This window comes from Oryctolagus cuniculus, chromosome 7 (assembly GCF_051225735.1).
Source record: "Oryctolagus cuniculus isolate XC-2025 breed Fujian yellow rabbit chromosome 7, ASM5122573v1, whole genome shotgun sequence".
NCBI classification, from domain to species: domain Eukaryota; kingdom Metazoa; phylum Chordata; class Mammalia; order Lagomorpha; family Leporidae; genus Oryctolagus; species Oryctolagus cuniculus.
The window spans coordinates 51,377,808-51,404,871 of NC_142873.1; the positions used below are offsets into that span (position 1 = coordinate 51,377,808).

Consider the following 27,064-nt stretch of genomic DNA (forward strand, 5'->3'; position numbering starts at 1 on the left):
GTCTACAGGTTTCCCTTATTCCAAAAGAATAACTCACTATGAGACTGAAGAATATGAAATGGCTGCTTTTTCAGGGCACAAAATGGCTCTCAACTGGCTCACTTTATGTGTAGAGCCAGATATTTGGATTCAGAGGCCATTTCAACTTTGTAGATTTAAAGCTACATACCATTATAGAGTTTTTGAAACCTCAGTGTCCTCACCTGCAAAATAGGCATAACAATGGTACTAACCTCAGACAGTTTGAAAACCAGGTGAGATGATGCACACAGAGTCCTTTGCACAGTGCCCTGCAGCCAGTAAGTACATGGAACAGGCTGGCTTAAAAGAGACGAGAATATGCGAAATTTGTTCTCTTTATATAAATAAAAATTTTTTGAAAAAAAAAATAAATTTAAAAGTAAGAAAAGGAATTGAAGTTGATCCATTGTCAGCATTCTCAGTGCTTAACAAAGTGCCTACTTTGCTTCATACCCTGAAGTTTGCATTAGGTTGGATGGCTTGGGTATTCAGTTTTATCAAACCGATCTAAATGTGTCCATAACCTCGTGTGTGAGTATTTGTGTAAGAGCTTAGCATTCCTATTTAGTTCCATCCATTTTCTTCCTTCCTTCCTTCCTTCCTTCCTTCCTTCCTTCCTTCCTTTCCTTCTTTCCTTCTTTTTCTTTCTTTCTTCTCTTCTTCTTCTTCTCCTTCTCCTTCTCCTTCTCCTTCTCCTTCTCCTTCTCCTTCTCCTTCTCCTTCTCCTTCTCCTTCTCCTCCTCCTCCTCCTCCTCCTCCTCCTCCTCCTCCTCCTCCTCCTCCTCCTCCTCCTCCTCCTTCTTCTTCTTCTTGACAGGAAGAGTTAGAGAGAAAGATCTTCCTTCCGTTGGTTCACCCCCCAATGGCCGCTGCGGCTGGCGCTGTGCCGATCCAAAGCCAGGAGCCAGGTGCTTCCTCCTGGTCTCCCATGTGGTTGCAGGGCCCAAGCACTTGGGCCATCCTCCACTGCACTCCTGGGCCACAGCAGAGAGCTGGACTGGAAGAGGAGCAGCCGGGACAGAATCTGGCACCCCAACCAGGACTGGAACCTGACATCCATATGGGATGCCAGTGCCGCAGGCGGAGGATTAACCAAGTGAGCCACGGCGCCGGCCTGAGAGTGGTACTTTCAAGATGAATTGTGCAAGAACAGTAGGAGAAGAGCAGTCTAGTAAAAGAGAAAATTGATCATGAGGAAGGAAAGGAAAACTGCAGAAGCCCAGTCCTCCCGTAGAACAGAGCAATGAAACCACAGCACCAGTGGCGACGTGGGCCTGGAGCGAGAGCAAGAACTCTGTCTATGCGGCACCAGTGGCCAGGCAGAGTGTGGGAGTATTAAGAAAGGCAGGGTGCTGAATTTGCTAGTGGAAAAGGAGTGGTTCTCTTCAGATGGTTACTATTTATCTGTGAAATAGGAGTCAAAGCTATTAGCTGAGAGTCAGCAAAAAGGGGCTGAAGGCGGAAGAGGAGTGGTGCCCCCTGGGACCAGGAATACATAGTAGCTTTGCCAGACCAGGCTGAAGATCCCCTGAGCTCCAGGTTTGTAAGTTTACTAAGCTGGAGTTTTTCTCCAGCTGCATTTAGCTGCTCAGATGCAAGCATTGAGAGTACAGCCAGAGGTGAGTTCAACCAGAGTTGAAGGTTTTCCAGGCCAGTATGACAGAATAAATGTGAAAGTGTGTACAGATGATTGTTTATGACAATGTGCCACAGGTTATCTGGGTAAAGAGAGGAAAGAGGGCGTGCGTAAGACAAATGGTGAGGAGTAGCTGAGCCCACAGGGTCCCAGCAGACAAAGGGGGAGAGGCTGTAGCAATGAGCTGAGGAGACAGAGGCTGTTAGAATTGTAATGCATGGAGGGTGGGTATTTGGTGGAGTTAAGCCACCACCCGGGACACCTGCATCCCGTATTAAAGTGTCTATGTTCAAGTCCAGCCTCTGCTCCTGAGTCCAGTTTTCTACTACTGTGCACCTTAGGAAGCAGCAGATGATGGCTCAAGTACTTGGGTCCATGTCAGAGACCCAGACTGAGTTCTGTCCCTAACCCAGCTCTGGCAATTGTGGGCATTTTGGGGTGTGAACCAGTGGATGGGGTGTATCTTTCTCTCTCTCTCTCTCTCTCTCTCTCTCTCTCTGCAACCTCCTTCCCCAGCCTTTCAAATGAAAAAAATTCTTTTAAGTTTGCAAAAAAATGGAATTAAGAGATGCATTTATTTAAAAAAAGAAATTGCATTGCATACAATTAGACTTTTGGAGGTGGTACAGGCACAGTGATAGCAAGGTCAAGGGGTGATAGTGTGGTTGCTGCTGGAGACACCAACATCCCAGAGTAGAACTCTGATTAGAGTGCCAACCACTCTGCTTCTGATACACCTTCCTGCTATTGGCCTGGAGAGGCAGCAGAAAATGACCAAAGTATTTGAGTCCCTGCCACTCACGTGGGAGACCAGGCTGGATTTTCTGGCTCATGCCTTTAGCCTGGTCCAACCTTGGCTGTTCAGGCCATTTGGGGAGGGAATGAGCAGATGGAAGACTCTCTCTCTCTCTCCCTGCCCCCTCTCTATTTCTATCTCTATCTTTCTCTGTCACTCTTCACTTCAAATAAATCTTTAGGAAAAAATAGCAAGATCAAGTATGACTGTGGGGGCCGGTGCTGTGGTGCAACGGGTTAACACCCTGGCCTGAAGTGCCAGCAACCCATATGGGCGCTGGTTCTAGTCCCAGCTGCTCCACTTCTGATCCAGCTCTCTGCTATGGCCTGAGAAAGCAGTAGAAGATGGCTCAAGTCCTTGGGCCCCTGCACCCATGTGGGAGATTGTAAGAAGCTCCTGGCTCCTGGCTTCAGATCTGTGCAGCTCTGGCCGTTGCAGCCAATTGGGGAGTGAACCATTGGATGGAAGACATCTCTCTCTCTCTCTCTCTCTCTCTCTCTCTCTCTCTCTGCCTCTTCTTCTCTCTCTGTGTAACTCTGACTTTCAAATAAATAAATAAATCTTAAAAAAATCTTCATGAACCAGATGATTATTTCACTCTAAGAACAGGGCACTAGGTGGCACAAATTGATGGCATGTGCTTTAAGACATCAAGGGTTTCTGAGAGGAGAGAGAGAAGGAAACAGTGTAGAAATGTTGTTGAAGAGCCAAGAGGACACAAGGCTTACTGAAGGCACGCAGTGCCCTGAGTACTGGTGACCAAAGGGTGGGGACGGTAGAGGACGTGAAGAATGCAAACTCCACTTGAAAGAGCTGCCGCTGGACACTGGAAGTGAGGAATTTTATGGATGACAGAACTTTGCAGAAGGCTCAGTGGGAAGCCATGGAGGGACAGAGCAGGAGGGAGATGCAATTGGAACAGTAACGCACCAAGATGTGTGGAGGCCAGCTAAAGCACACAGAAGACCGGGGGTCCTGGACTTCTGAGGACTCCTGGATGTTCTGTGTTTCCAGGAAAATGAAGTCAGTCAGCTCAGTCCCTTCTGAAGCAGGATCCACACTGGCTCTTCTCTGTGTTCTCCACAGAGTCATGGTTGTGTTAACTCCATGAAATAATGAGTGGAATGCATTTCCTTACAAAGACAGAGGAAGGTTGGTGTCACTAGAGGGAGAGACTAAGTGAGGGGATCAGAAGGCAGGAGTTTTTTTTGTTGTGGGGTAGAAGAGCAAAGTGGACCCACTACTGGGTATATACCCAAAAGGCATGAACACAATGTATCAAAGAGGTACCTGCATCAATTTGTTTGTAGCAGCTCTGTTCACAGCAGCCAAAATACTGAATCAATCAAGGAAACAAGGTGTCCATCACCAGGTCAATGGATAAGAAAACATGTGTGTGTGTGTGTGTGTGTGTGTGTTTATGTGTATGTATCATAATATTTATTCAGCTATAAAAAGAATGGAATTCTACCATATAGATTCTACCAAAATGGATTCAACTGGAAGACATCATTTTGAGTTAAATAAACTTGTCACAAAAAGACAAATACCACATGTTCCCCCTTATATGTGGGAACTAAAATTAAAAGAGAAAAAAATCAAAAAACAAAAACAAAAAAAGAAGTGCCAGTGTGTGTCAGTATTGTTGCAAATATGTTTTTGTCAAACTTTGCTTTATATCTTTGTCAAACCAATGGTTAAGAATGTTATGCTACTATAGTTTTAATCTGTGATCATTTCACATTTCCTGCATATGTGTGAAATGGTCATCTTTCGATTTGATTATTGTTTATAGTCCTTGCCTATGTTACTGATGAACTAGGTCTTTTTACTTGTTGCTCTCTTTATTCAGTGGAGAAGTAAGCCCTTAACTGTAAAGTTAATTAAAGATAAACTTGAAAAAGAAGGAAGGGAGGGAGGGAGGGAGGGAGGAAGATGGGTGAGAGGGAGGAAGGGAATATCATTATATTCTTAGAATTGCATCTATGAACTACATTGAATCTATTCTCATTGTGTTAATATTGCATTAACATGAAAAAAACAAAAAGTATCAGGAAAAAAGAACAAAGTGGAAAGACCAGAACCTGAAGTCAAAACACCTGGTTGCATCCCCAGGCTGCAACTTACCAGGTCTCTTGGGAAATCATAGCTTTCTGCTTATCTGTGACCTCATCTGTAAAGCAAACCTCTCCTTAGGTGAACTTGAGCTTCAAATGGCAGTCACCCCCATGGGGCTCCTATACCTCTGCTGCAGGACTAATTACATCCCACTTGGAAGCCTTGTCGAGCTGTACACCTGTAGCAGGGGACAATAGAGGCAGCAGAAGCACAGCTGGCAGCTGGCACTCACACCCAGTCCTCTGCTGTGTGCCAACATCCACTCCCAACAGCTAGTTGAAGAGCTATTGCGGAAACATTCATTCCTCTTAGTTTTGAAAGATTTTTCTTATAAAGCACAGTGCATTAATTACAGCTAACACCACAGACAGGGTGATGGAGGACCAAATGAGAGCCACTCAGGTGAGGAGTCCAGGACTATGACAGGCCAGGGGTTCACTCTGGGACAAGCTATGTGGAACGTCATGACTTCCGTTCTTCCACGGCTGTGCAGAAGCATAACAGCCCACAGGAGCCTGAGCAAGGAGGAATCCGAGCCAGCCGTCCCCACACATGGCTAGGAGCAAGGCAGCTGCATGCTGCCTGCATGTCCAAGAGGTGATGTTTTTCTCTGCCCCCCCCCCCCCCGCCCTGTTTCTTCCTAGTGAGACCTTTGGCCCAGTTTTCAAAGCAGACTGTGCCTGGATAAGCAGGGGCGGGGCTTCTGAAGGCAGGAGTCTCAGGGCTCTATAAAGCCTCCTCGGGCGTCGCTGGGCATCTCTCCCAAGGGCTGTGAACTCCCAGCTTTGTGCTTGCTCCTCCGAACATGCAGCGGCTGTTGACTCCGGTGAGGCAGGTCCTACGAGTGAACACAGCACTGCGGGAGGCCTCCCTGGCACCTGCTCGCCTGCTCCCCGCAGCCCAGCAAAGGTGAGTCACGGCCTTCTCAGGGGCTGTCCAGGGAAGCCTGTGGGACCCTGAGACACAGGCAGGGGGCCTGCCCCAGGACAATCTCTCTGGAATGCTGGTCAAAAGTTGGCCAGGTGGGCATGGCCTTGGACAAGCAGGGTGACTCCTCGGGGTCTCAACCTCATCTCTGAATAGCCAGTTTCTTTCAAGTTTAGAATTAAGGGGTCTCAGAATTACCACATGGGCTGTGTTTGTGGCCAATGATGGCATCTGACTCCAGCAGCTGCACAAAGCAGCAGCAATTTAAGAACAAGGGCCTGCAGCTCCGGCATCTCCACCAACACTCCCACCTTTGCTCCCAGGCCCTGCCAAGACCCTTGGGGACTCTGTGCCAATGGCAGTGTTAATAAAATCAGTGGCTTTGAGTCCCTGCAGCAAGATCTGAAATGGGCTGATAAGAGCTGTCTCCTCTGTGCTCCGATTTTAGGAAAAGGGAAAGTGAAATGTAAAGATGAGTGAGTATGTGTGTGTGTGTGTGTGTATGTGTGCATATGCGTGCATGCATTTGCTTGTGAAAGAACACACACACACACACACACCTTCCCTTTGTAAAACTTCCACCAGTCCCAACTACTTGCAGTCTCCAAGTTGCAATGGCAGCACAGAGTTAAGCGAGTGCCCCAGGCTCCCAGCCCCCACCCCTAAGCCACCCACACCCCTCAGGACTAGCCTTTCCTTTCCTTCCATCTTAACATTCCATGAAGACTGAATCCTTAGAAAACATGATTTTGATCCATTGTCTTCTCTTGCCCAGGATACAAGGAACCTGGTGTGTAGATGGGGGGAGGGGTGGCACTCATTAGCTTCTCATCTTCTTCATGATTCTCCTGTAGTCCACAGTCTCCCCACCCCCTTCCAAACTGTTGCATATAGATCAAATATCCAGGCTCAGACTCTAACCTGCGTCCGTACTTGTAAGAAAGAGCTTGGCGTGAATTTACTCTGCAAAACTCATTCCCTACCAACAGTCCAACTTCCTTGGTTCACACTCTTGTACGTGTCATTCACATTTCCCTTTTGGTGAATTCACAGTCAATCCATTGCCCTTGGCATGAACTGACGCCAAGAATGTCCTCTATGAGTGACCTCCTTGCTGTGTGTCTGTGCCCCCTCCAGTCCCACTTGCTTCAGCTCTAAGCCCATTCTCAGAACTCCTCCACACAGCGTCTGCTGTGCTCCCGTAGGATTTAGTAGGAAGTGTGCCCTCCACCTCCTACTGTCTTCACATGGGAGGCTGGTTCAAAAATTCCTGGAAAAAAGTGGAATTAGAAAACACATTAGCATTGGTGATAGAAGTGCCGAAATCCACTCATAGTGTCTTGAGAGCATGCATTTCCCACAAGCTTTTTGAACACCCCCATGTTGTCTCCCTATTCCACCCCCCACACCCTTGTCTCCAGGTTCCCTTTTCCTGCTCAAGCACTCCCTCTAGTGACAACTGCCCCTTCTATCCCCTCCAACTCTTCATCAGATGAGAGAGAACCATCTCCAGTGCAGCCCCTTTGATTCAGCCCTACCCGATGATCCCACCCACAAAAATCTCCGCTTCCACTGAAGTCCCATATGCCTCTGTGTCCCTCATCACGCCCTGCCTTGCCAGGTTATCTGTGTGCTCACCTCATTGCACATGCTGGTCAAGGAGGGCCTCCAGAACACTGTCCTGTCTTTGCTTGCCCAGCCTCTTTCCCCCTGGAGCCCCTTCCCAGCACAGCGCCTGGCATGGCATCATCCATTTTGAAATAGGAGGAAAGCAGAAGAGATGGAGTAAAGAAACAAAGCTTTGTGCATGTTTTTGAACTAGGCAGCACCAGAGCAAAGCTGATTTTGAATTAAATAAAGTGATCATTCTTTAAAGAAAGTTAGAATGACACTCTTTTAAAATTTTTATTCATTTATTTACTTGAGAAGGAGGTGGGGGGAGAGGAGAGGAGAGGAGAGAGAGAGAGAGAGAGAGAGAGAGAGAAACAGAGAGACTGACTCATCCAGTGGTACACTCCCCAAATGCCCTCAACAAGCAGAAGCTGGAAACTCAATCCAGGTCTCCCTGCCTGGTAGCAGGGACCCAAATACTTGAGCCGTCACCTGCTGCCTCCCAGCATGTCCATTAGCAGGAAGCTGGTATTGGGAGTGATGCCAGGACTCAAGCACAGGTACTCCAGTATGGGATGTGGGAGTCCCAATCAGTTTTAATCACCAGGCCAAATGCTCCTGGGCCCCTTAGAAGGATTCCCTTAGCTACAGTGATCTGATGCTTCTGGAAGCTTTTCTCTGTTAACTTTAAGGCTCTGTGATCTATTTCCAGAAATAGCCCCCTACCAAGAGAGTTACAAAACTTACAAAGCAATTGATTATTGAAACTTGTCTTTGCACGCTTAGAGTTCTCCTTTTCTTTCTTCTGGTGTGTGTGTGTGTGTGTGTGTGTGTGTAATGAAGTGTTTAAATAGCTTCTTTCAAGGTATTTCTTACCATGTGGGCCACAGGCTTAGTTGTAAACACCGTTGTTCCAGTTTGCAGATCTAATGCATGTTAGTGAGGTGCCTGGATACATGTTAAAAATAATGTTGCTCAAAAAGATGTGAAATTCAGTGAATGTTAAGTGTTTGAGCTATATGTGTGTAAGGAAGTGCTTACCAACACTTCTTCTAAACTATATCTTCTTAAGCAAAATGATGAGCTGTAAAAACTGCTATTTCAAGGAGCTGGTATTGTAGGAGTTGTGGGTGTTGTAGGGACTTGTTGAAAATAGGAGTCTAAGAATGTTCTTTAAAAGAAATGTTGTATATTGTGCTGATACAGTGAATTAAAGTGTTTAACAAAGTACTATAAATTTATTTTTTAAAGAATTATTTTATTTATTTGAAAGAGTTACAGAGAGAGATGTAGAGCCAGAGAGAGAGAAAGGTCTTCCATTCCGTTGGTTCACTCCCCAAATGACCGCAATGGCCAGAGCTGAGCTGATCCAAAGCCAGGAGCCAAGAGCCTCCTCCAGGTCTCCTACACGGGTGCAGGGCCCAAGGACTTGGATCATCTTGTACTGCTTTCCCAGGTCACAGCAGAGACTTGGATTGGAAGAGGAGCAGCCAGGACTCGAACCGGTGCCCATATGGGATGCCAGTGCTGCAAGCTGGAACTTTAATTTGCTGCGCCACAGTGCCGGCCCCAAAGTACTATAAATTTAATAAGCTGCTTTAACATGTTTTTGCTTTTAATTGACACATAAAAATTGTACCTGTTTATGAAGTGCAGTGGGACATGTCCATACATGTATATAACCTACAATGATGAGTTTAGGGTCATTGGCATATCCAGCACCTAAACAGTTATCATTTCTCTGTGCAACTTTAGATTTCAAACTGCGAATAGAGGGAGATTTAACCCAGGGAAGGCAGATTGGGAATGAGGCTGGTGCGGAAAGCCAGCCACACTGGCAGGCCCCAGCGCTGGCTAACCATTAGCTTCGAGGTCCTAGGGGAAGCTCCTCCACAAATATTTGAAAGTACAAACTCCAGTTATTTGGAGGTCACCACATAAATAGGGCAGATAAAGAAACTCCGAGTGTCTCTTGTCAGCTGTTGCTGGACATCAATCCCTTTCCTCACTAGCTTGCGATACGACCCAATTTTGCTCAGAGCCATCCTTAACCGTGACCCTCCTGGTGGGAACACTGGGTCTCCCAGAGGCCCAGAATCCTGATAATAACTAATAGTTACACTTGGGCTGAATTTATCAGAGATAAATTTATAAGCCTGGCATGCAAGGCAGCAGCAAAGGGCCAGAGTATTTCTGACACATAAAAAACAATGAAGTCACTTGGAGCATTTCACCAGCGTATGCCTTTCACCACCTGTACAGTAAAGAACATGGCAAAAGTGACGAGACCACAGGTGCTTCCACACGGGAGCATGTGAGACACAAACTTAGTGAATTCCGTATTTACAACTGCGAGGAGAAACCCCAGATTTTTAATCAAGAGTCAGGGCTGAAGCAAGGTGGGCAGATGCAGGAGAGAAATAGAATTCTTCCCTCTCCTACTGGCCCTCCCCATTTTCTCTCTGCCCTCATTTAGAATTGCTCTCTTTGGTCTAAGGCCATACCACCCTGACCACACCCGATCTCATCTGATCTCAGCAGCTAAGCAGGGTTGGGTCTGGGTAGTACTTGGATGGGAGAATTGCTCTCTTTGGCCCACAGGTTTGCTTGTTGCTCCTCCATTAGGTTGTGTTCCCTTTGGAGGCACCAAGACAGTCTTATCCCCTGTTGTGTTTCTGGACTGGTGGTATGCAGGGTGTGCTCTGTAAACAGTGGAAAACCAGACAAGAGGGAAACAAGCAGAAAACTTCCTTTAAAAGGAGAAAAACAGGGTATGTTCTTGCATGGGAAAAAAAAAGAGAAAGACAGATAATGAGACATACACATTTTAAATGAGTGAAATTTAAAAAATTATGTCCCATAAAGGTTTATAACAGACATAGATATAAAATATATGACATTACTAGCTCCAAGAGAGGGGATGCTAAATGAAGTCAACCTAAAGTTCAGAAAGGAGTAGAAGTATTGTTAAATCATAATGTGTTATGTATACATGTCATATCTCTGCAGTTACCACTAAAAGGAAAAGGAGGTAAAATTTAAAAATAAATATTTGCTTAATTAAGAAGAATATAGGAAAGGGAAAATAAAGGCACAAAGAACATGTGAAACAAATAGAAAGATGGTAGGCTTAATTCCAACTATATCAGTAATTACAATAAATAGAGTTAGATTAAATACTCTAATTAAATTATCACTATTTTAAGATTTTTTAAACGTTTTTTAAAAACTCAACCAGATTTTTTTAAAGATTTATTTTATTTTACTTGAAATTCAGAGTTACACAGAGAGAGAAGGAGAGGCAGAGAGAGAGAGAGAAGTCTTCCATCGCTAGTTCACTCCCCAGTTGGCCTCAATGGCTGGAGCTCCACTGATCTGAAGCCAGGAGCCAGGAACTTCTTCTGGGTCTCCAACACGGGTGCAGGGACCCAATGACATGGGCCATCTTCTACTGCTTTCTCAGGCCATAGCAGAGAGCTGGATCAGAAGTGGAGCAGCAGGGACTCAAACCGGTGCCTATATGGGATGCCGGCACTGCAAGTGGTGGCTTTACCCACTAAGCCACAGCACTGGCCCCTCAACTAGATACTTTTTACAAGTAATGCATGTTAAGTACAAAGTATCTGAGAGAGAGGAAATATAAAAGGACAGAAAAAAATCACATCACACAAGCAATAGTCAAACAGCGTAGCTATGCTGACTTCACGACAAGCAGACAAGTATCCCCAACATAAAAAGGGATATTTAATAGGCATAAAAGAACCAATTCATTTTTTATTCTTCTTTTTTTTTTTTTTTTGACAGGCAGAGTGGACAGTGAGAGAGAGAGGCAGAGAGAAAGGTCTTCCTTTGCCGTTGGTTCACCCTCCAATGGCTGCCGCGGCCGGCCGCAGCGCGCCGGCACACCGCGCTGATCCGATGGCAGGAGCCAGGTACTTATCCTGGTCTCCCATGGGATGCAGGGCCCAAGGACTTGGGCCATCCTCCACTGCACTCCTGGGCCACAGCAGAGAGCTGGCCTGGAAGAGGGGCAACCGGGACAGAATCCGGCGCCCTGACCGGGACTAGAACCCGGTGTGCCGGCGCCGCAAGGCAGAGGATTAGCCTAGTGAGCCGCGGCGCCAGCCAGAACCAATTCATTTTAAAGGCAGAACAGTACTAAATTTGTAGTCATCTGATAACATAGCTTCAACATATATTTCAAAAGAGAGTTACATGTTTACCATTGACTGTCTTTGAGGAAAGTGGCTGGAGGACTCCAGTGGAACTGTGATCGTTATCTCCACCACAGGTTCTCCACAGTCTCTGCTGCCCCCCTGGCCAAAACAGATACCTGGCCAAAGGATGTGGGCATCCTCGCCATGGAGGTCTACTTCCCAGCCCAATACGTGGACCAGACTGACCTGGAGAAGTTTAACAATGTGGAAGCAGGAAAGTATACCGTGGGCTTGGGTCAGACCCAGATGGGCTTCTGCTCGGTCCAGGAGGACATCAATTCCCTCTGCCTGACAGTAGTGCAACGGCTAATGGAGCGCACACAGCTCCCGTGGGACTCCGTGGGCCGGCTGGAAGTGGGCACAGAGACCATCATTGACAAGTCCAAGGCTGTCAAAACAGTGCTCATGGAACTCTTCCAGGACTCAGGCAACACAGACATCGAAGGCATAGATACCACCAATGCCTGCTATGGTGGCACTGCCTCCCTCTTCAATGCCGCCAACTGGATGGAGTCCAGCTATTGGGATGGTATGTGGGGCCAGGGGCCTTATGTAAGAAAGGAGTTGGGGTTGGAGGCGGACCCTGTTGGTATTGTTTCTCAGATCCCCAGATGGCTTCCTCCTGGGAAGGAAGGACAACTTACTCATACAGCTGCTGCTGTTGTTCAACAGACCAGTCTAGTAATAACCAAATGCACTGTTTAGAGCTACACAGGTAGGTAGGAAGCATGTTCACCTGGCCATTCATTTAGTCCTTACAACAGCTTAGGATGTGAGCCTTATCCTTGATTTGCAGATTAGAAAATGGAAGACCTGATAATATTGTTCATAATGAGAATGGAGGCAGGACACCAAACCAAACTCAATACATTTCTCTTTTGACTGCACCTGTTTATCTCTTAAACACCTTCTAAGAATCTAGGAGATATAGGTGATACTGAGTTTTTAATTATTTTATTTTATTTTATTTTATTTATTTATTTTTTTGACAGGCAGAGTGGACAGTGAGAGAGAGAGACAGAGAGAAAGGTCTTCCTTTGCCGTTGGTTCACCCTCCAATGGGCGCCGCGGCTGGCGCGCTGCGGCCGGTGCACCGCGCTGATCCGATGGCAGGAGCCAGGAGCCAGGTGCTTTTCCTGGTCTCCCATGGGGTGCAGGGCCCAAGCACCTGGGCCATCCTCCACTGCACTCCCGGGCCACAGCAGAGGGCTGGCCTGGAAGAGGGGCAACCGGGACAGAATCCGGCGCCCCGACCGGGACTAGAACCCGGTGTGCCGGCGCCGCTAGGCGGAGGATTAGCCTAGTGAGCCGCGGCGCCGGCCTGAGTTTTTAATTTTTAAAAATGCTTTATTTATTTGAAAGGCAAAGGGGCAGAGGCAGACAGAGATTTTCCATCTACTGGTTCACTCACTAAATACCTGCAACACTCAGAACTGGTCCAGGCCAAAGCCAGGAGATGGCAGCTCAACCTGGGTCTCCGATGTGGCTGTCAGGAACTCAAGTACTTGAGCCATAACCACTACCTCCCAGGGAGGACATTAGCAGGCAACTGGAATCAGAAGTAGATCGGGACTTGAACTCAAGAATTCCAGTAGGGATGGGGGCTTTCCAAGCAGTAGCATCTTAACTGCTGAGCCAAATGCCCACGCTCATAGGTGATATTGATAGACCTGGTTAAGCCACTGTTTGCAATACCAACATTCCATATGAGTGCTGCATGGAGTCCCAGGTATTCCACTTGTGATCCAGCTCCCTACTAATGCCCCTGGCCCCAGTCATTGTGGTCATTTGGGGAGTAAACCAGCAGATGGAAGATTCTTTCTCTCTCTCTGACTCCATCTTTCAAATAAATAAATCTTTTTATAAAAAAGAAAGATTTATCTAAGTTTATATGTTAGTAGGTCAATATCCTCATAGAAATAGGTCCAGAGAACCTCAGGATAAACAGTCACACAGTATTTCCAACCCTCCTCTCCTGCGTGGCTCCTCCATTTTTGATTTTTGCTGAATGTGGTAATATTACCATGTATTTTCCTTATATCTTCCATCAATACTATGTTGAAGGAATAACCCAGGCTGTGATGGCAAGAAAATGTCCAAGGGAAATAGTACAAAATAAGAGTTAAAAACCCACTGCTATAATCCAAAAGTTGTACCTATAAAATTTATATTTATTAAATAAAAGCTTTCTATAAAATAAAAAAGAAAACCTAACTCTGTTAATAACTGCTGATAAGTACCTTAACCACCTTGAGCCCCAGGGGTTCTTATGTGCCTGTCTGACTAGCAGAGTTAGCAGGGTTGAGTAAAATAATCTACAGAGATGTGAAAGAATAGTACCTTGGCAATCAAAGCACTTGATATGTACTAAATTTGAAACTAGGATTAAAAACCTTGGGAACTGCAGTAAACATTATTTATAAAATTCATTATAAAATCTTGATGTTGATAGGAAACTTAGAGGTCATCTAATCAAATATCCTTTGCTTTAAAAAGATGCCAAGAGAGGTTTAACTGTTTGTCTCTGTTCATATAGCAAGACAGTGCAATTCCATATATTTTTTAGATTTATTTATTTGAGAGGTAGAGTCACAGACAGTGAGAGGGAGAGACAGAGAGATAGGTCTTCCTTCCATTGGTTCAGTCCCCAAATGGCTGCAATGGCCAGCGCTACGCTGAACCGAAGCCAGGAGCCAAAAGCTTCTTCCTGGTCTCCCATGCGACTTCAGGGGCCCAAGGACTTGGGCCATCTTCTACTGCTTTCCCAGACCTTAGCAGAGAGCTGGACTGAAAGAGGAGCAGCCGGGACTAGAACCGGCGCCCATATGGGATACCAGCACCGCAAGTGGAGGACTAACCTACTGCACCGCGGCGCTGGCCCCACTCGGTGATTTTTAAATGGCACTAGCTGGCCTTACCATAAACGGTTCCATTAATGTGGGATGTTCCTGTCTCTGAGTAGTCAAATCTGTTCCTACACTTTCTTTCCCACTTAACACCTGACTATTACCTCTCTAGCAACCCCTACCATCATTACCAGCACCGATATGTAACTGAAATATAGAAATGACAGGCAAGGGACATCCATCAGCCTTTACCCAAAAATCAAAGAGCCTATTCTTCGGAACATTGATAGCTTGAAGCACATCACTGCAAACATCTCTCTGGAAGACAGTGTCTTCACCCACAAATATGGACATTAAGTACCTCATTGGGTGGTTTAAGTATTGTTTGAGAATAACTAGTATCTAGCTTGTATTGTAAATACTAGTTTTTCCCTCTACTCCTTGGCCTTCTTGTAATTTGGAAGAAATCTTAGGATCGTGAAATGCTATATGGTGATTAGTGTCAACCTAAATTGTCTTTACCACACCAAGTAGCAAATTCTTCATTGAATTCAGAGACAGAATTCTGAATACTTGAGCTAGCATGTCGGGACTTTGCATGTCAGATGGACCACGAGCTTCACTAGAACATAAACTCACAGAGCTGGGATTCTGAGGCTTGTTCACTGCTCTATTCCCAGTACCTATGCTTGTGCCTGACACATGGGAGGTGCCCTGTCCACTCTCGAGCTGGTTCATGATGATAATTCTGTCTCCCTTCCCTTTGCAGGTCGCTATGCACTGGTGGTCTGTGGCGACATCGCAGTCTATCCTGACGGTAATGCCCGACCTACAGGTGGGGCTGGAGCTGTGGCAATGCTGATTGGGCCCCATGCCCCTCTGGCCTTGGAGCAAGGTTTGTAGCACACTGTTACCAAAGGATTGTGTGTGACAGAGCTGAATGCATAGATGTTAATCCCAGATTGGCATCCTCATTGCTTAAGAGCTGAGATGTGATTTTGAGGGTGGTATTGATTGCCACCGAAAGGTGGATCTGGGGAGCACAGGGTGGGAGGAAGGGATTTGGAGCAATCAGTGAGGTTTGCTCTTCTGCATTGTCATGCATTGGAACAAGGACATGGGGAATGACTGCTGCTGATGAGGGACTTTAGGAAACCAAACTGGCAGCTGCAGAAGAAAGAAGCTGACTGGGTGTGCAGTGAAAGTCTTCCCTTTGAGGTGCCGGATTCTGTCCTGGTTGCCCCTCTTCCAGGCCAGCTCTCTGCTGTGGCCAGGGAGTGCAGTGGAGGATGGCCCAAGTGCTTGGGCCCTGCACCCCATGGGAGACCAGGAGAAGCACCTGGCTCCTGCCATCGGATCAGCGCGGTGCGCTGGTTGCAGCGCGGCGGCCACGGCGGCCATTGGAGGATGAACCAACGGCAAAAGGAAGACCTTTCTCTCTGCTTCTCTCTCTCACTGTCCACTCTGCCTGTCAGAAAAAGAAAAAAAAAAAAAGAAAAAAAGAAAGTCTTCCCTTTGAGGCGTTTGGCTTCTGTGGCAGGTTTTGCCAAGTCCACATAGGTGTGGAAAGGGAAACACAGATCTCATTTATGTGAAACTAACAATCTACTCCACTCCTTTCGATACAGGAGGAGCGTTGATCAGGCCTTGGCTTGGGCACGGAGGCTCCTTTTCCATGGTTTCCCCACCCTTTCTACTTGAGGAGGGTCACACTGTGGAGTCCTTTCAACACTCTGTCTTTCCAGGGCTTCGGGGCACCCATATGGAGAACGCGTATGACTTCTACAAACCAAATCTGGCCTCCGAGTACCCGCTGGTGGATGGGAAGCTGTCCATCCAGTGCTACTTTCGGGCACTGGATCGATGTTACACAGCATACCGCCAAAAGATCCAGAAGCAGTGGAAGCGAGGTAGGGGATCCAGGTGGCGGGAGGTGGTGGCTCTATTTGTGCCTGAAAGTGTCAGCCACACAGTATTGTTCAGCTTTTGATACTAACAAAGTAAAATTCCTGAGAGGCACTGTTTGTGAAGGGAAAAGGTTTATTTTGACTTGCCATTTGGGGGATTCTCAGCCTAAGATTTGGCAACCCCATTGGTTTAGGCATCATGATTCAACCATGAGGCTCCAACCCAGGAACCAAATCAAATCTAATCACTCCCCTAAGGCCCCACCTTGGGACACTATAGTTGGATCAAACTTCCATCCTAATTCATTAACCATTTACATCAGACTCTGGGGCCTAAATGTCTTCATGAGTGTAGGGAGCCAATCGTAATGCATACAAGATCTTTTTTTTCCTTCAATGAAAAGCAGTGTTAAAAGAGTTTCATCATATCCCTCTCTTACGCTCTTCCCAGGGTCTATGCTAAAACCTATTTGATGTCTCTCAAACCCAAATATAAAATTGCCTCTAACTTGTGCTAAATCAAAGTAAGTAAATGATGCAGGGCCAAAGCTCCCAGGATGAAACCAGTGGTGTCAGCCACCTGGGAAGATACTGTTGTGAGGCAGAGTAGCCACATCCTGCTGGGGCTGGGATTTGTTTCTGAGTCAGGTACAATTTGACTCTTGGTCTGATGGATGTTGAAATATTTTACCTATATTTTCTGTATACTGAAGTGTTACGAGCAATTTTTCTCTGGATGGGGTATTCCAGGTTGATTTTATTTTTACCTTTAGTTTATTAATTTTCCTGTTAAAATGATTACTTTCATCATCAGAAAAGAAGCAAATGGATTTTGCTTTAAAAATACAGGGAGATCCATTTATTAAAAAGTGAAAAGTGTGCTTACGTGCTTGGCTGTGCCCAGGTGGGTGACAGGTGTGAAAGGCAGCGCTCACTGTGGGACAGTCCTGAGCTGGAGCATTGCACCATGGATGCTCAGGGAGGGGCATCAGGATTACTTCTTGCCCCTTTCCACTGTGCTGTGGCTCCTGGTAGAGGTGGTGTATGGGTATGAAGTCAACTTAGCCTGTCTCTGTCTTCCCACTGTACAGTCGCTAGTAACTAATTGCTCCCACTGCCCTCTGAATTCACATTGCATTTAAACTTGACCCCTTTTCTCCTGTGGACCTTGATGGCTGCTGTTTTGATCACAGCGCTAAATTGCAAACTTCTACAGCCAGAGGCTGCAGTGCCCTCCCCTTCAGAGTGGGAGACCAGGCCGTGCTGCAGGGACAGAGGTGTCAGAGCGCAAACCTGAGGCTGCCTTCTTTAAGTTGGGTGGCTTTTAGTAATTCTATGACTCACTTAGTGTTTTGGAGACCCTATTTCCTGCGTCAGAAAATCAAGCAAATGGGACAGCATCAGTCTGGTGTAGAGAAAGCGGCTGCTGCAGAGGTTGGCGATGGTAGATACAAAGATGCTCGTTTCCTTCGCACCTTTCTCATTCACAGAGGGTGTGTAGGAAGTGCAGGTGAAATGGATGAGCTGTGTTTGCTGGGGGCAGCAACTAGTTTTCTGGGAGCCCCAGCCCCCAAGTGCCATCACATCCTGCTCCTCGTGGCTCATGTGTCTTGCTGCGCCCTTGACTTTGCCCTTGCTCTTCCAGACGGCATCGACAGACCTTTCACCCTCGATGATCTGCAGTACATGATCTTCCACACCCCCTTTTGCAAGATGGTCCAGAAATCTCTGGCTCGCCTGGTGCTCAATGACTTCCTGTCAGCCAGCGACGACACCCAATCCAGCGTATACAAGGGGCTGGAGGCCTTCAGGTAAGTTCTGTGTGGGAGGACCTAGAGAGGCTGAGGAGTGAGCAGGGAGGAGGCTCCCTCATGTCGAGACTGGACAACAGCAACGGGAAGGTTGCCAAGACTTATGTGGAGCCAGGGGCTACAGTCTGCCCACAGCCCTCCGCGTGTACTTCCGGGGCGGGGGCACAGAACATCTGCCAGCACCTCTGGATCCTGTGACTGTGTGTGAGAAAGCACAGAGAATAAGTAGGAGGGGAAGGGGAGTGTGGCGATGGCACCGTGCTCAGCAGCTGCTGTGCACCGGGCATCCTCCTAAAGGCTCCAGACACAGAGGTGCGTGTGACTCCAGGACCCCTGCCCTAGGAGGTCTCACAGTCTGCGGGGACACAGCCGGCAGATGCAGGAGACCCTGGGAGTCCCTTGCTTGTTGTCTCCATCTCCCCCATCTGTAGAATGGAGCTAGTCTGGCCCACCCCCTTAGATGTCGAAGGGCAGGAAGAGAGCTCTGTGTGGCTGCTACTGTGGGATATGCGGGAAAGCAGCATGCGCACTGCCAAGCTTTCCCTTTCTTGTTGATTTTTTTTTTTTAATTTCAAGCTTAGACTATTTTACCAACATTGTCCCTGTTACTAACTACAGCTCCCAACCCTACCACTAACTCACTGGCTAAACCATCACAATTAGCACAAACAACACTTGCAAGACCCACCCTATTTAAGTAAAAAATGTACCAAAGATAACAGCTTAGTATCTGTAATCTAAGCTCTTATCAGGGACAGTGATGTGGCACAGTGGGTGAAGCTGCCCCTTGCGATGCCAGAATCCCATACCAGAGTGCCAGTATGAGTATGAGCTCCTTTGCTCTCCATCCAGCTCCCTGTCAGGATCCCGGGGAAGGCAGCAGAAGATGGCCCAAGTACTTGGGCCCCTGCCACCCATCAGGAGACCTAGATGGAGTTCCCGGCTTCTGGCTGGCCCAGTCTGGGTCATTGCAGCCATTTGGGGGAATGAGTCAGCAGATGGAGGATCTCTCTGCATCTCTCCCTCTCTCTGTCACCCTGCCTTCCAAATAAATAAATAAATAAAGTAAAGCTTTTTAAAAAAGATTTTATCAGTATTAAGATAAATACCTTAGTGAAAAAAATGAGCAAAAGAGATGAACAAGAAATTTTCTTAAAGAGGAAATGCATATAATCACATTTTTAAGTGTTAAAGAAATAAATAGGCAAGTTACCATGTTCTTCAATGTAATCTTTATAGGACTTGAATAGCCAGAATGGACAAGGCTTTGGAAAAAGGAACAATAGTGGATGTGTAAACGGATACAAGTGTTTAGAAGAGTAATAGCAGAGCATGAAGCTAAAGCCTTAAAGGATGTGCATGCCTTTTGGTTCATTATTCGTGTTGAAAACACAAGCAGGGCTGGGTCTAAGCAGCTGCATCCCGTATTGGGTGTCTGGGTTAGAGATCTGGCTCCGCTTCCAGTGTTTCCTGCTCATGTACACTACACTGTGAGAGACAAAGAGTGATGACTCTTTGTCTGCTTGGGTCCCAGCCACCCATGAGAAGCACCTGGAGTGAGTTCTGGGCTCCCGGGCTGAAGCCCAGTCCACCCCCCAGTGCTTGTGGGCATTGGGGAGTGAACCAGAAGGTGGAAGATCTCTTTCTCTCTGTCTCTGTCGCTCTCTGTCTGTCTCTCCCTCCCTCTTTGTCTCTCTGCTTTTCAAATAAATACAATTTAAACAAATAAAAAGTAGAAGGACAAGGAGCTGTTCATTGTAAGCTAAATAGTGAGGAGCAGGGGTGAAATTATTTAAAGCAAGATACCTTGTCATGGGCCATTCTGTGCTCTTTGAAAATTACATTATGGAAGATTATTCACTGTCGTGGAAAAAAGTATTTACTAAGACAACACGCTAAACAGAATGCATGGTATAGTTTATCTCTAGTTTGCTAGTAGATCATATGAAAGTAGATGTAGAGGCTACAAGTAAACTACACCCTGAGTGCAGTCTCTGAATGGTAGCACTGCAGTTGCCGTGGGTTTCTGTGTGTGTGTGTGCATGCGCACGTGCATGCCTTTCCGTATTTCCAAATGTTGTCATAAAACATGTGCCTAAAGGTCTTCTCTCCTGAAGCTGCTCCTTCCCCCCTTGCTCCCCCACCCCCTCCTGTGGCTCCTCACCTGGCCCCCTCTGCCTGCCACACAGGGGCCTGAAGCTGGAAGATACCTACAACAACAAGGAAGTGGATAAAGCTCTTCTGAAGGCCTCTCTGGACACGTTCAACAAGAAGACCAAGGCCTCCCTTTACCTCTCCACACACAACGGGAACATGTACACCTCATCCCTGTATGGGTGCCTGGCCTCACTCCTGTCCCAGTGAGTTCTGTGTCTGGCCCCTCCTCCACACCCCAAATCACATGGTCCTCGGGGGCAACTGGAGCAAGGGAGGGAAGAAGGCAGAGAGGAAGCTTGTTTCAAAGGTAGTGGTGTGGGGAGATCCACGACCTGTGTTAATCAGTGGTCTCCAGAGTGAGCACGCATATGTAAGGGGATGTGTAAGGTCTACTTGGGTACATAATTTTGTCTCACCTATGTAAAACCTCCATGTACTGAGTAGAGTATGGTGATTAAAGAGGGTTCAGCTTCAGGGCCCACAGCTGGAATTCAAATCCCCTTACCACTTAGTAGCATTGACCTTGGAAAAGTACTCAACCTCCACGTGCCTCATTTCCCCCCTTGTAAAATAACAGTACCTGCCTTCACACTTGTGATGAACACCAAGTGTCCAAAATGACATAAAACTGAAGTGTGTAGCAGGTGCCCAAATGTGTGTGATTTCTATTCATTTCCTATTTTGTGGGAATTTGTAAGGAAATATTGAATGTAACTTAGGAAAAATACTTAGCAGTGAACTTGATCAAATTTTTCCTAGCAAGGGATAATCAAAAAGATGTGAGTGCTGAACCACGAGCAGTCAGTGCGGGAGGCTTGAGGGAGAGTTCAATGGTCTGACCTCCCTCTCCCTGGAGGTGGCTTCAGAATTTTCTGAATTCCTCTTCCCACGAGTGGGGAGAAGTTCCCTTTATACCCCAAATTCTGCGTGCTCACTGTCCCTTACTTATGTTGAGTATTAAGCGCTTTCCTGTTCCTAAGGTTTCCTAGTCCCAGGCCTGTCCCCGGTCTGCCAGCGTCCCTCGCTGAGTCAAGTGCCGGGCCCCGGGTTCCAGCGCCTTGAGGTGGACGGGAGGTGTCTGGCTGGGAGGCCGGTGCTGTATTAGAAGTGCAGTGCATGGTGCTGATGCATTTCTGGTCTGGGCTTCCTTCCCTGCAGCCACTCTGCGCAGGAGTTAGCGGGCTCCCGGATCGGCGCCTTCTCTTACGGCTCTGGCTTAGCAGCAAGCCTTTTCTCATTCCGCGTGTCCCAGGATGCTTCTCCGGGTGAGTCTCCCATCTTCCTGTCAGGCACCCTGGATGACAGTCATCTGGCAAAACAGTCACCTCTGCCTCTTCGCTACTGAAGCTGCCGTCTGGACAAGCAGAGAAACTCACGGAGCGGGGTTAGCAGTGCAGGGATTCTGTGGGGTGCGTGCATTTCGGTGCTTCCCTGGCTACTCCTTAGAGACAAGGTTGGCATGGGGAGAGCAGATTATCTCAGCCAAGAGTCCAGGCAGAGGGTAATGGTGGTTTGGTGGCAACTGGCTCAAGAGAAGTTGATCAGTTCTATGACTGATGTGATTAAGAAGAAACACACAGGGGCCGGTGTTGTGGTGCACCAGGTTCGGTGGCTGCTTGTGATGCCGTATCCCATGTCAGAGCACTGGTTCAAATCCCAGCTCCCTGTAATGTGTCTGGGAAAGCAGCAGATGATGGCTCAAGTGCCTGGGCCCCTTGCACCCTTGTGGGAGACTAAGATGGAGTTCCTGGCTCTTGGTTTCAGCCTGGTCAACCTGGCTTTTGCAGGCATTTGGAGAGTGAACCAGTATATGGAAAACCTCTCTCTCTCTTTCTCTCTCTCTCTCTCCCTCTCTTGTTCTCACTCTCACTCTACCTTTCAAATAAGGAAAGAAAGAAGGAAGGAATGAAGGAAGGAAGGAAGGAAGGAAGGAAGGAAGGAAGGAAGGAAGGAAGGAAGAAAGATAGATGCAGGCACTATGTGAGATATGCCTTGACTAAATGCGTGTGCCTGCCTGTATGTTTTATGAACATGTGGTTTTGCTTATGGTTTTGGTATGCCAAGCCACACTCAGAGCACTTTTTCCAGGGGTGCAAGCTCCCACAGAACCTGCTGTCATTTGGACTGGTGACTGGCACCAATGATAATGACAGTGAAATAGGCTTAACAATCTTGCTTTTGCTTCTCAGGCTCTCCTCTGGAGAAACTGGTGTCCAGCATATCAGACCTGCCAAAACGCCTGGCCTCCCGGAAGCGGATGTCTCCTGAGGAATTCACAGAAATAATGAACCAAAGGGAGCAATTCTACCACAAGGGTGAGGAGAAGGGCAGGAAGCAAGGGGAGAAAGTCAATCTCAGACTTGATGTCAGTAGCTGGGAGCCAGGGAGCTGTCAGAAATCTAGCATGCGTAGTCCAGAGTCAAGCCTGCTACGAGAGATGGTTGTGAGATCTGCCAGACGATCTGTTGTCAAAGGGGAATGGGAGGGGGGTTGGGGTAAGGTGCTGGGGGCAGCCTTGTGGAGTAGCAAGTTAAGCTGCCACCTGCGGTGCCAGCATCCCATCTGAACACCAGTGTGAATCCAGTTACTCCATTTACGACCCAGGTCCCTACTAATGTGTCTGGGAAAGCCGCATTGATGTGAGAAACCCAGAAGAAGCTCCTGGCTTTGGCCTGGCCCAGCCCAGCCCTGGCCATTGCATTTGTTTTGAGTGAGCCAACAGATGGAAGATCTCTCTCTATCTATATCTGTGTGTGTGTGTGTGTGTGTGTTCTCCCTCTATAACTCTGCCTCACAAATAAAACAAATAAATTTAAAGGAAAGGGAGCAGGAAGGAGAAGCAGAAGGCAGAGTTGGGAAGAGGCAGAAGGCAATATGTAGTGTGGATTTCAACTAACCACCCAGACCTTGAACCAGACCACCTTGTCCCATGGAAACCAGAAGTACTTGCAGTCGTTGAAACGCTGTCAGTGTAAAAGTTGAGAGTTCAGACTTTAGAGCTTGGAGACCATATCTAAACCTGAGCTGTGTCACGTACTAGTTGTTTTGTCTTTGGGAAAATTATTTACCTTTTCTTAGTTGTCTCATTTCTAAAATCATACTTACTATGCAAGATTTCCAAACATATTAGAGGAATTCATGCACATAAATAAGATATCAATGAATATTACTGTCTTCTCCCAATGCCCCCTTTCTCCATCAAATATCTATACAAAATTACCCACCCTCAAAGCAACAAATGTAAAGGAAACAAAAGCCAAAGTTAGGACTGGAGATACCAGATGTTATTTTTTAAATTGTGGTAACTACATTTCCTCAAACAAGACTTAGGGTGCATGGTTTGTATCGTGGTCTTAAAGGAGAAAGAACGCAAAGAATTGGGAGTGTCTGAGGACACTTTGATGACCGACTGGCGGTCATGCATCTCCTCTGAGACAGGGGACCCTTGTAGCAAACAAAACCACTGGCAATAAAAATATGACCTCTGAGATGAACATGAATGAGCAATGCAAGAAATCAGAGCTAGACAATGTACGAGTAGCGAGAAAGTGTCTATTAGGAAGCATGAAGCTCTGGGGTCCACCTCAACCTAGGTCCCGTTGCCAAGAGTGTGATGAAGATGTCAGTGGATGAAGCACATGTTTACTGCAGGAAGATGGCATGCGCCTATGGCAAAATCTACTGGATCCAAGGTGGCTGCCTCTCTGGTTCTGCTGGTGCAGGCTTCTGCTTGTTGTGCCAAAAGCAACCACGCAGCCTGGGGCAGCCAGTCGGGAGAGCATCACTGTGAACCTGGAGATACCCCTATCACTTTTTTTCTCTTCCCCAAATTCATGTAGCTCTTGGTGACTAATGTGCGTTTTCCTCATTCCACAGTGAATTTCTCACCACCCGGTGACACAAAGAACCTTTTCCCAGGCACTTGGTACCTGGAGCGAGTGGACGAGCTCCATCGCCGGAAGTATGCCCGGCGTCCCATCTAGATGTGGTGAGTGGAGCTTGCAGTGTTGGTGACATAAAACCCTGATGTCTTTCTTGGGGAAACAGATGCCGTCTGATACTGTAACCAGGCCCAAGAGGGTCAGAGGGGGGGATTTTGTACCATGAGCACCAATTAAGACTCTTGGGGCTCTTTGCCTGGGAAAGTAAAAAAAAAAAAAAAACTGAAGGAAGGACATATTCTGATATCTTGGGTGGGAAGAGTAGACATGTTTTCCTGATCTGCTCAAGATAAGAAACTCCCCTAGAAGCTTGATTGAAACAGGATCAGCATCCTTAAGAGGAAGCAGGCAGTGAACTTGAAGCTATGGAATTCATTGCTCTCAAAGGGTGAGATCATCAAAAGGCAAAGAGCGTCAAAAGAGGTACACACCGGTGTGCTGGGGCAGATTCGTTAGGAAGCAGAGATGCCCAGGGTTCTGCTGGAGACAGAGGCCTCAGCTGGAGGGAAATTGAGACCAGGGCCCTCTGACAAACCTCATGTCAAACGATGCCTTGTGGCAGAAGCAATGAGGTTTGGGAAATCAGTATGGACACACACAGGAAGAAGAGACTTCAATGGAAGAAGGCTGGGGTGACAGAAAGACAAGAGAAATGGGAGAATTCTTTATGACATTCTAAAAGGGAAAAGCAAGTCCAAGTTGAGTATCCCTTATTCAAAATGTTTGGGACAAATAATGGTTCAGCTGTGGGGGGTTTTCAGATTTTGGGGTAAATGCATACGTTGCTAACTGAGCATCCCTACTCAAAAAATCTGAGATGAAAAAGTACTCCAAAATCCAAAACGTTTTGAGTGTCATGTCAGGTTGAAGAGTTTCAGACACGGGAGTATTGCAGATTTTTGGGTTAGGGATGCTCAACCTGTCCTCAGAATTGGAATCTTCTTGTTCACAAACCCAGCCTTCAGTTTGCCTAGCAAACAGGAAGGATCCGCTGAATGGAAGACTGAGAAGTGACTTCTTTCACAACCTGTACATCTCAATGAATACAGTCCCCAAGTTTTTAACTTTTCCTCTCCTTCAGCAGAGGAAGGGAGAACCACAAAAAGGCGTTCAAGGCAGGGCACGGGCCAGGGGAAGGAAAGCAGGCGGCCCGCCGGTGCGGGAGAGGCAGTAGCAAGCACATGAGCGGAAGAGGAAAGACGCAGGGCTCGCCCCCAACCACTGGGACAGCCCCGGTTGCTTGGCCCCCACTGTGAGGTGCTGAAGAGTTGCAGCTGGGGTGTCAGGGGCTGGGCGAGGTGCGGCCGACAGGCAGCTGGAGAAGGCAAGCTCCGTCAGCAGGCTCAGGAGACTCCAGTGCCAACAGAGAGCTGTTTGTTTCAACTTCTGTTCTTAGGGGCAGGTTGGTGCCGAAGAGGCAGCTCTTAACATGTGTTGAGTGAGTTCAGTCATGCACAGAGAGAGAGAGAGAGAGAGAGAGAGAGAGAGAGATTCGGGGTTTTCATGGGAGAATTTACGAATCAGCCCTCTCTCATCCTCTCATGATTGACAGTCCTCCCGAGTGCTCAGGCAGCTCTGTACCTACAAAGATAACAGGTGGTAGACACTTGTTCTTGTCTGGTTTCATCACTCACGCAAGCAACCCACACCAGACTACAGGTGAAACGGAGGCTTTGCATCAGGGCGGTGCACAGGCAGACCCACCGCCTGCCTGAGCTCCTGAGCCCTGAGCGCAGGTCCCTCTGGCATCCAGGCTGGGAGCTGGGTGGGCGTGAGTGCTCTCATTCCTCAGGCTGCAGGTAGGGAAGTGCGCTGCACATCCCCTGGCAGGGTGCGGGTCCTGGGGGCACGGGCCCAGGCTGAGACGCGTGAGCGATTGATCATCTTTTGTTTGTTTCTGCTCCACAGATCAGTGCAGTTGTTTCTGGGAAGAGTGTGCTAGCAGACTGTCTGCCCACAAATCCTATTTGCAAATCTTGCTTGTAGCCGGTAACGGTAGCCCCTGCACACATCGCCCCTGTGGTGAGGAGCCATCCTTCATGGGTCCTTCGGCGCGTCTCCCTGATGCAGTCACTGGCACAGGATCGTGATGGAAAGGGCCTGGGCCCCCTGCGAAAACGCAGATGCAGGAATGGAGAGGAGGCCCCCTCTCATATACCGGCCTCCAGAAACGTGGCGGATCAGTTGTCTTCTTCACGATCCACAAAAGTTTCCTATCGTATGTCGTGGTTTTATTAGCATTGACAAATTCCTGAGTTGTTAAAGCTTTATTCATTTTCTAAGGTTTCCTGGATATTACTAATACAAGGCTACTTCAAAGGGCTGGTGGAAAAATGGAATTAAAAGACAAACTTATTTTGGTGCAAAAAAATTTGAAGTCTTTGCATAATACATACCGTCCATGAATTTTTGAAGATCCCTCATATGCATGGATTTCAAGATTGTTTTGCATCCGGGGGAGGCATTTGGTGCAGCAGCTAAGCCACTGCTTTGGACAGTCACATTTTTCCATAGATGGGCTGTGGCCGGCATGTGGGGAGTGAGCCAGCAGATGGGAGATTTCCGTCTGTCTCTCTCTCTCAAAGTGAAATTTTTTAAAAAACAGCTTTTTGCATTAAAATGAATTCAGCTTATAATCCATTTTCCATGAACATTTTGAAGTACCTTAATATATGGCAATTAAGAAGAGAGAAGGAGGGGCTGGCGCTGTGGTGAAGCAGGTAAAGCCGCCTCTTGCAGTGCCGGCATCCCGTATGGGCGCCAGTTCAAGACCCAGCTGCTCCACTTCCAATCCAACTCTCCGCTGTGGCCTGGGAAGGCAGTGGAAGACAGTCCGAGTCCCTGGGCCCCTGCACCCATGTGGGAGACCTGGAGGACACTCCTGGCTCCTGCCTTCAGATTGGCACAGCTCTGGTGTTGTGGCTGGTTGGAGAGTGAACCAGCGTATGGAAGACCTCTCTCTCTCTCTCTTTCTCTCTCTCTCTGCCTCTCCTCTTTCTGTGTAACTCTGAATTTCAAATAAATAAATAAATCTTTAAAACATTAAAAAAAAGAGAGAAGGAGAAGATTACCCCTG

General features: G+C 47.3%; 1 protein-coding gene across 2 annotated transcripts; it reads left to right on the forward strand.

Annotated features, from left to right (window-relative positions):
• The first annotated feature begins 5,326 nt into the window (after positions 1–5,326).
• On the forward strand, positions 5,327–27,040 carry HMGCS2 (3-hydroxy-3-methylglutaryl-CoA synthase 2). 2 transcript variants are annotated; one of them, XM_002715673.6, is made up of 10 exons: positions 5,327–5,480; positions 11,401–11,855; positions 14,942–15,067; positions 15,918–16,082; positions 17,725–17,890; positions 20,080–20,250; positions 21,206–21,312; positions 22,237–22,362; positions 23,924–24,035; positions 25,897–27,040. In XM_002715673.6, exons 1-9 carry the CDS (start codon positions 5,377–5,379, stop codon positions 24,028–24,030), a joined length of 1,527 nt encoding a protein of 508 aa, XP_002715719.2. In that variant the 5' UTR covers positions 5,327–5,376; the 3' UTR covers positions 24,031–24,035; positions 25,897–27,040. The 2 variants fall into 2 exon arrangements, with proteins under 2 accessions (XP_002715719.2, XP_089156224.1); XM_089300098.1 differs by lacking the exon at positions 11,401–11,855.
• Positions 27,041–27,064: the final 24 nt, after the last annotated feature.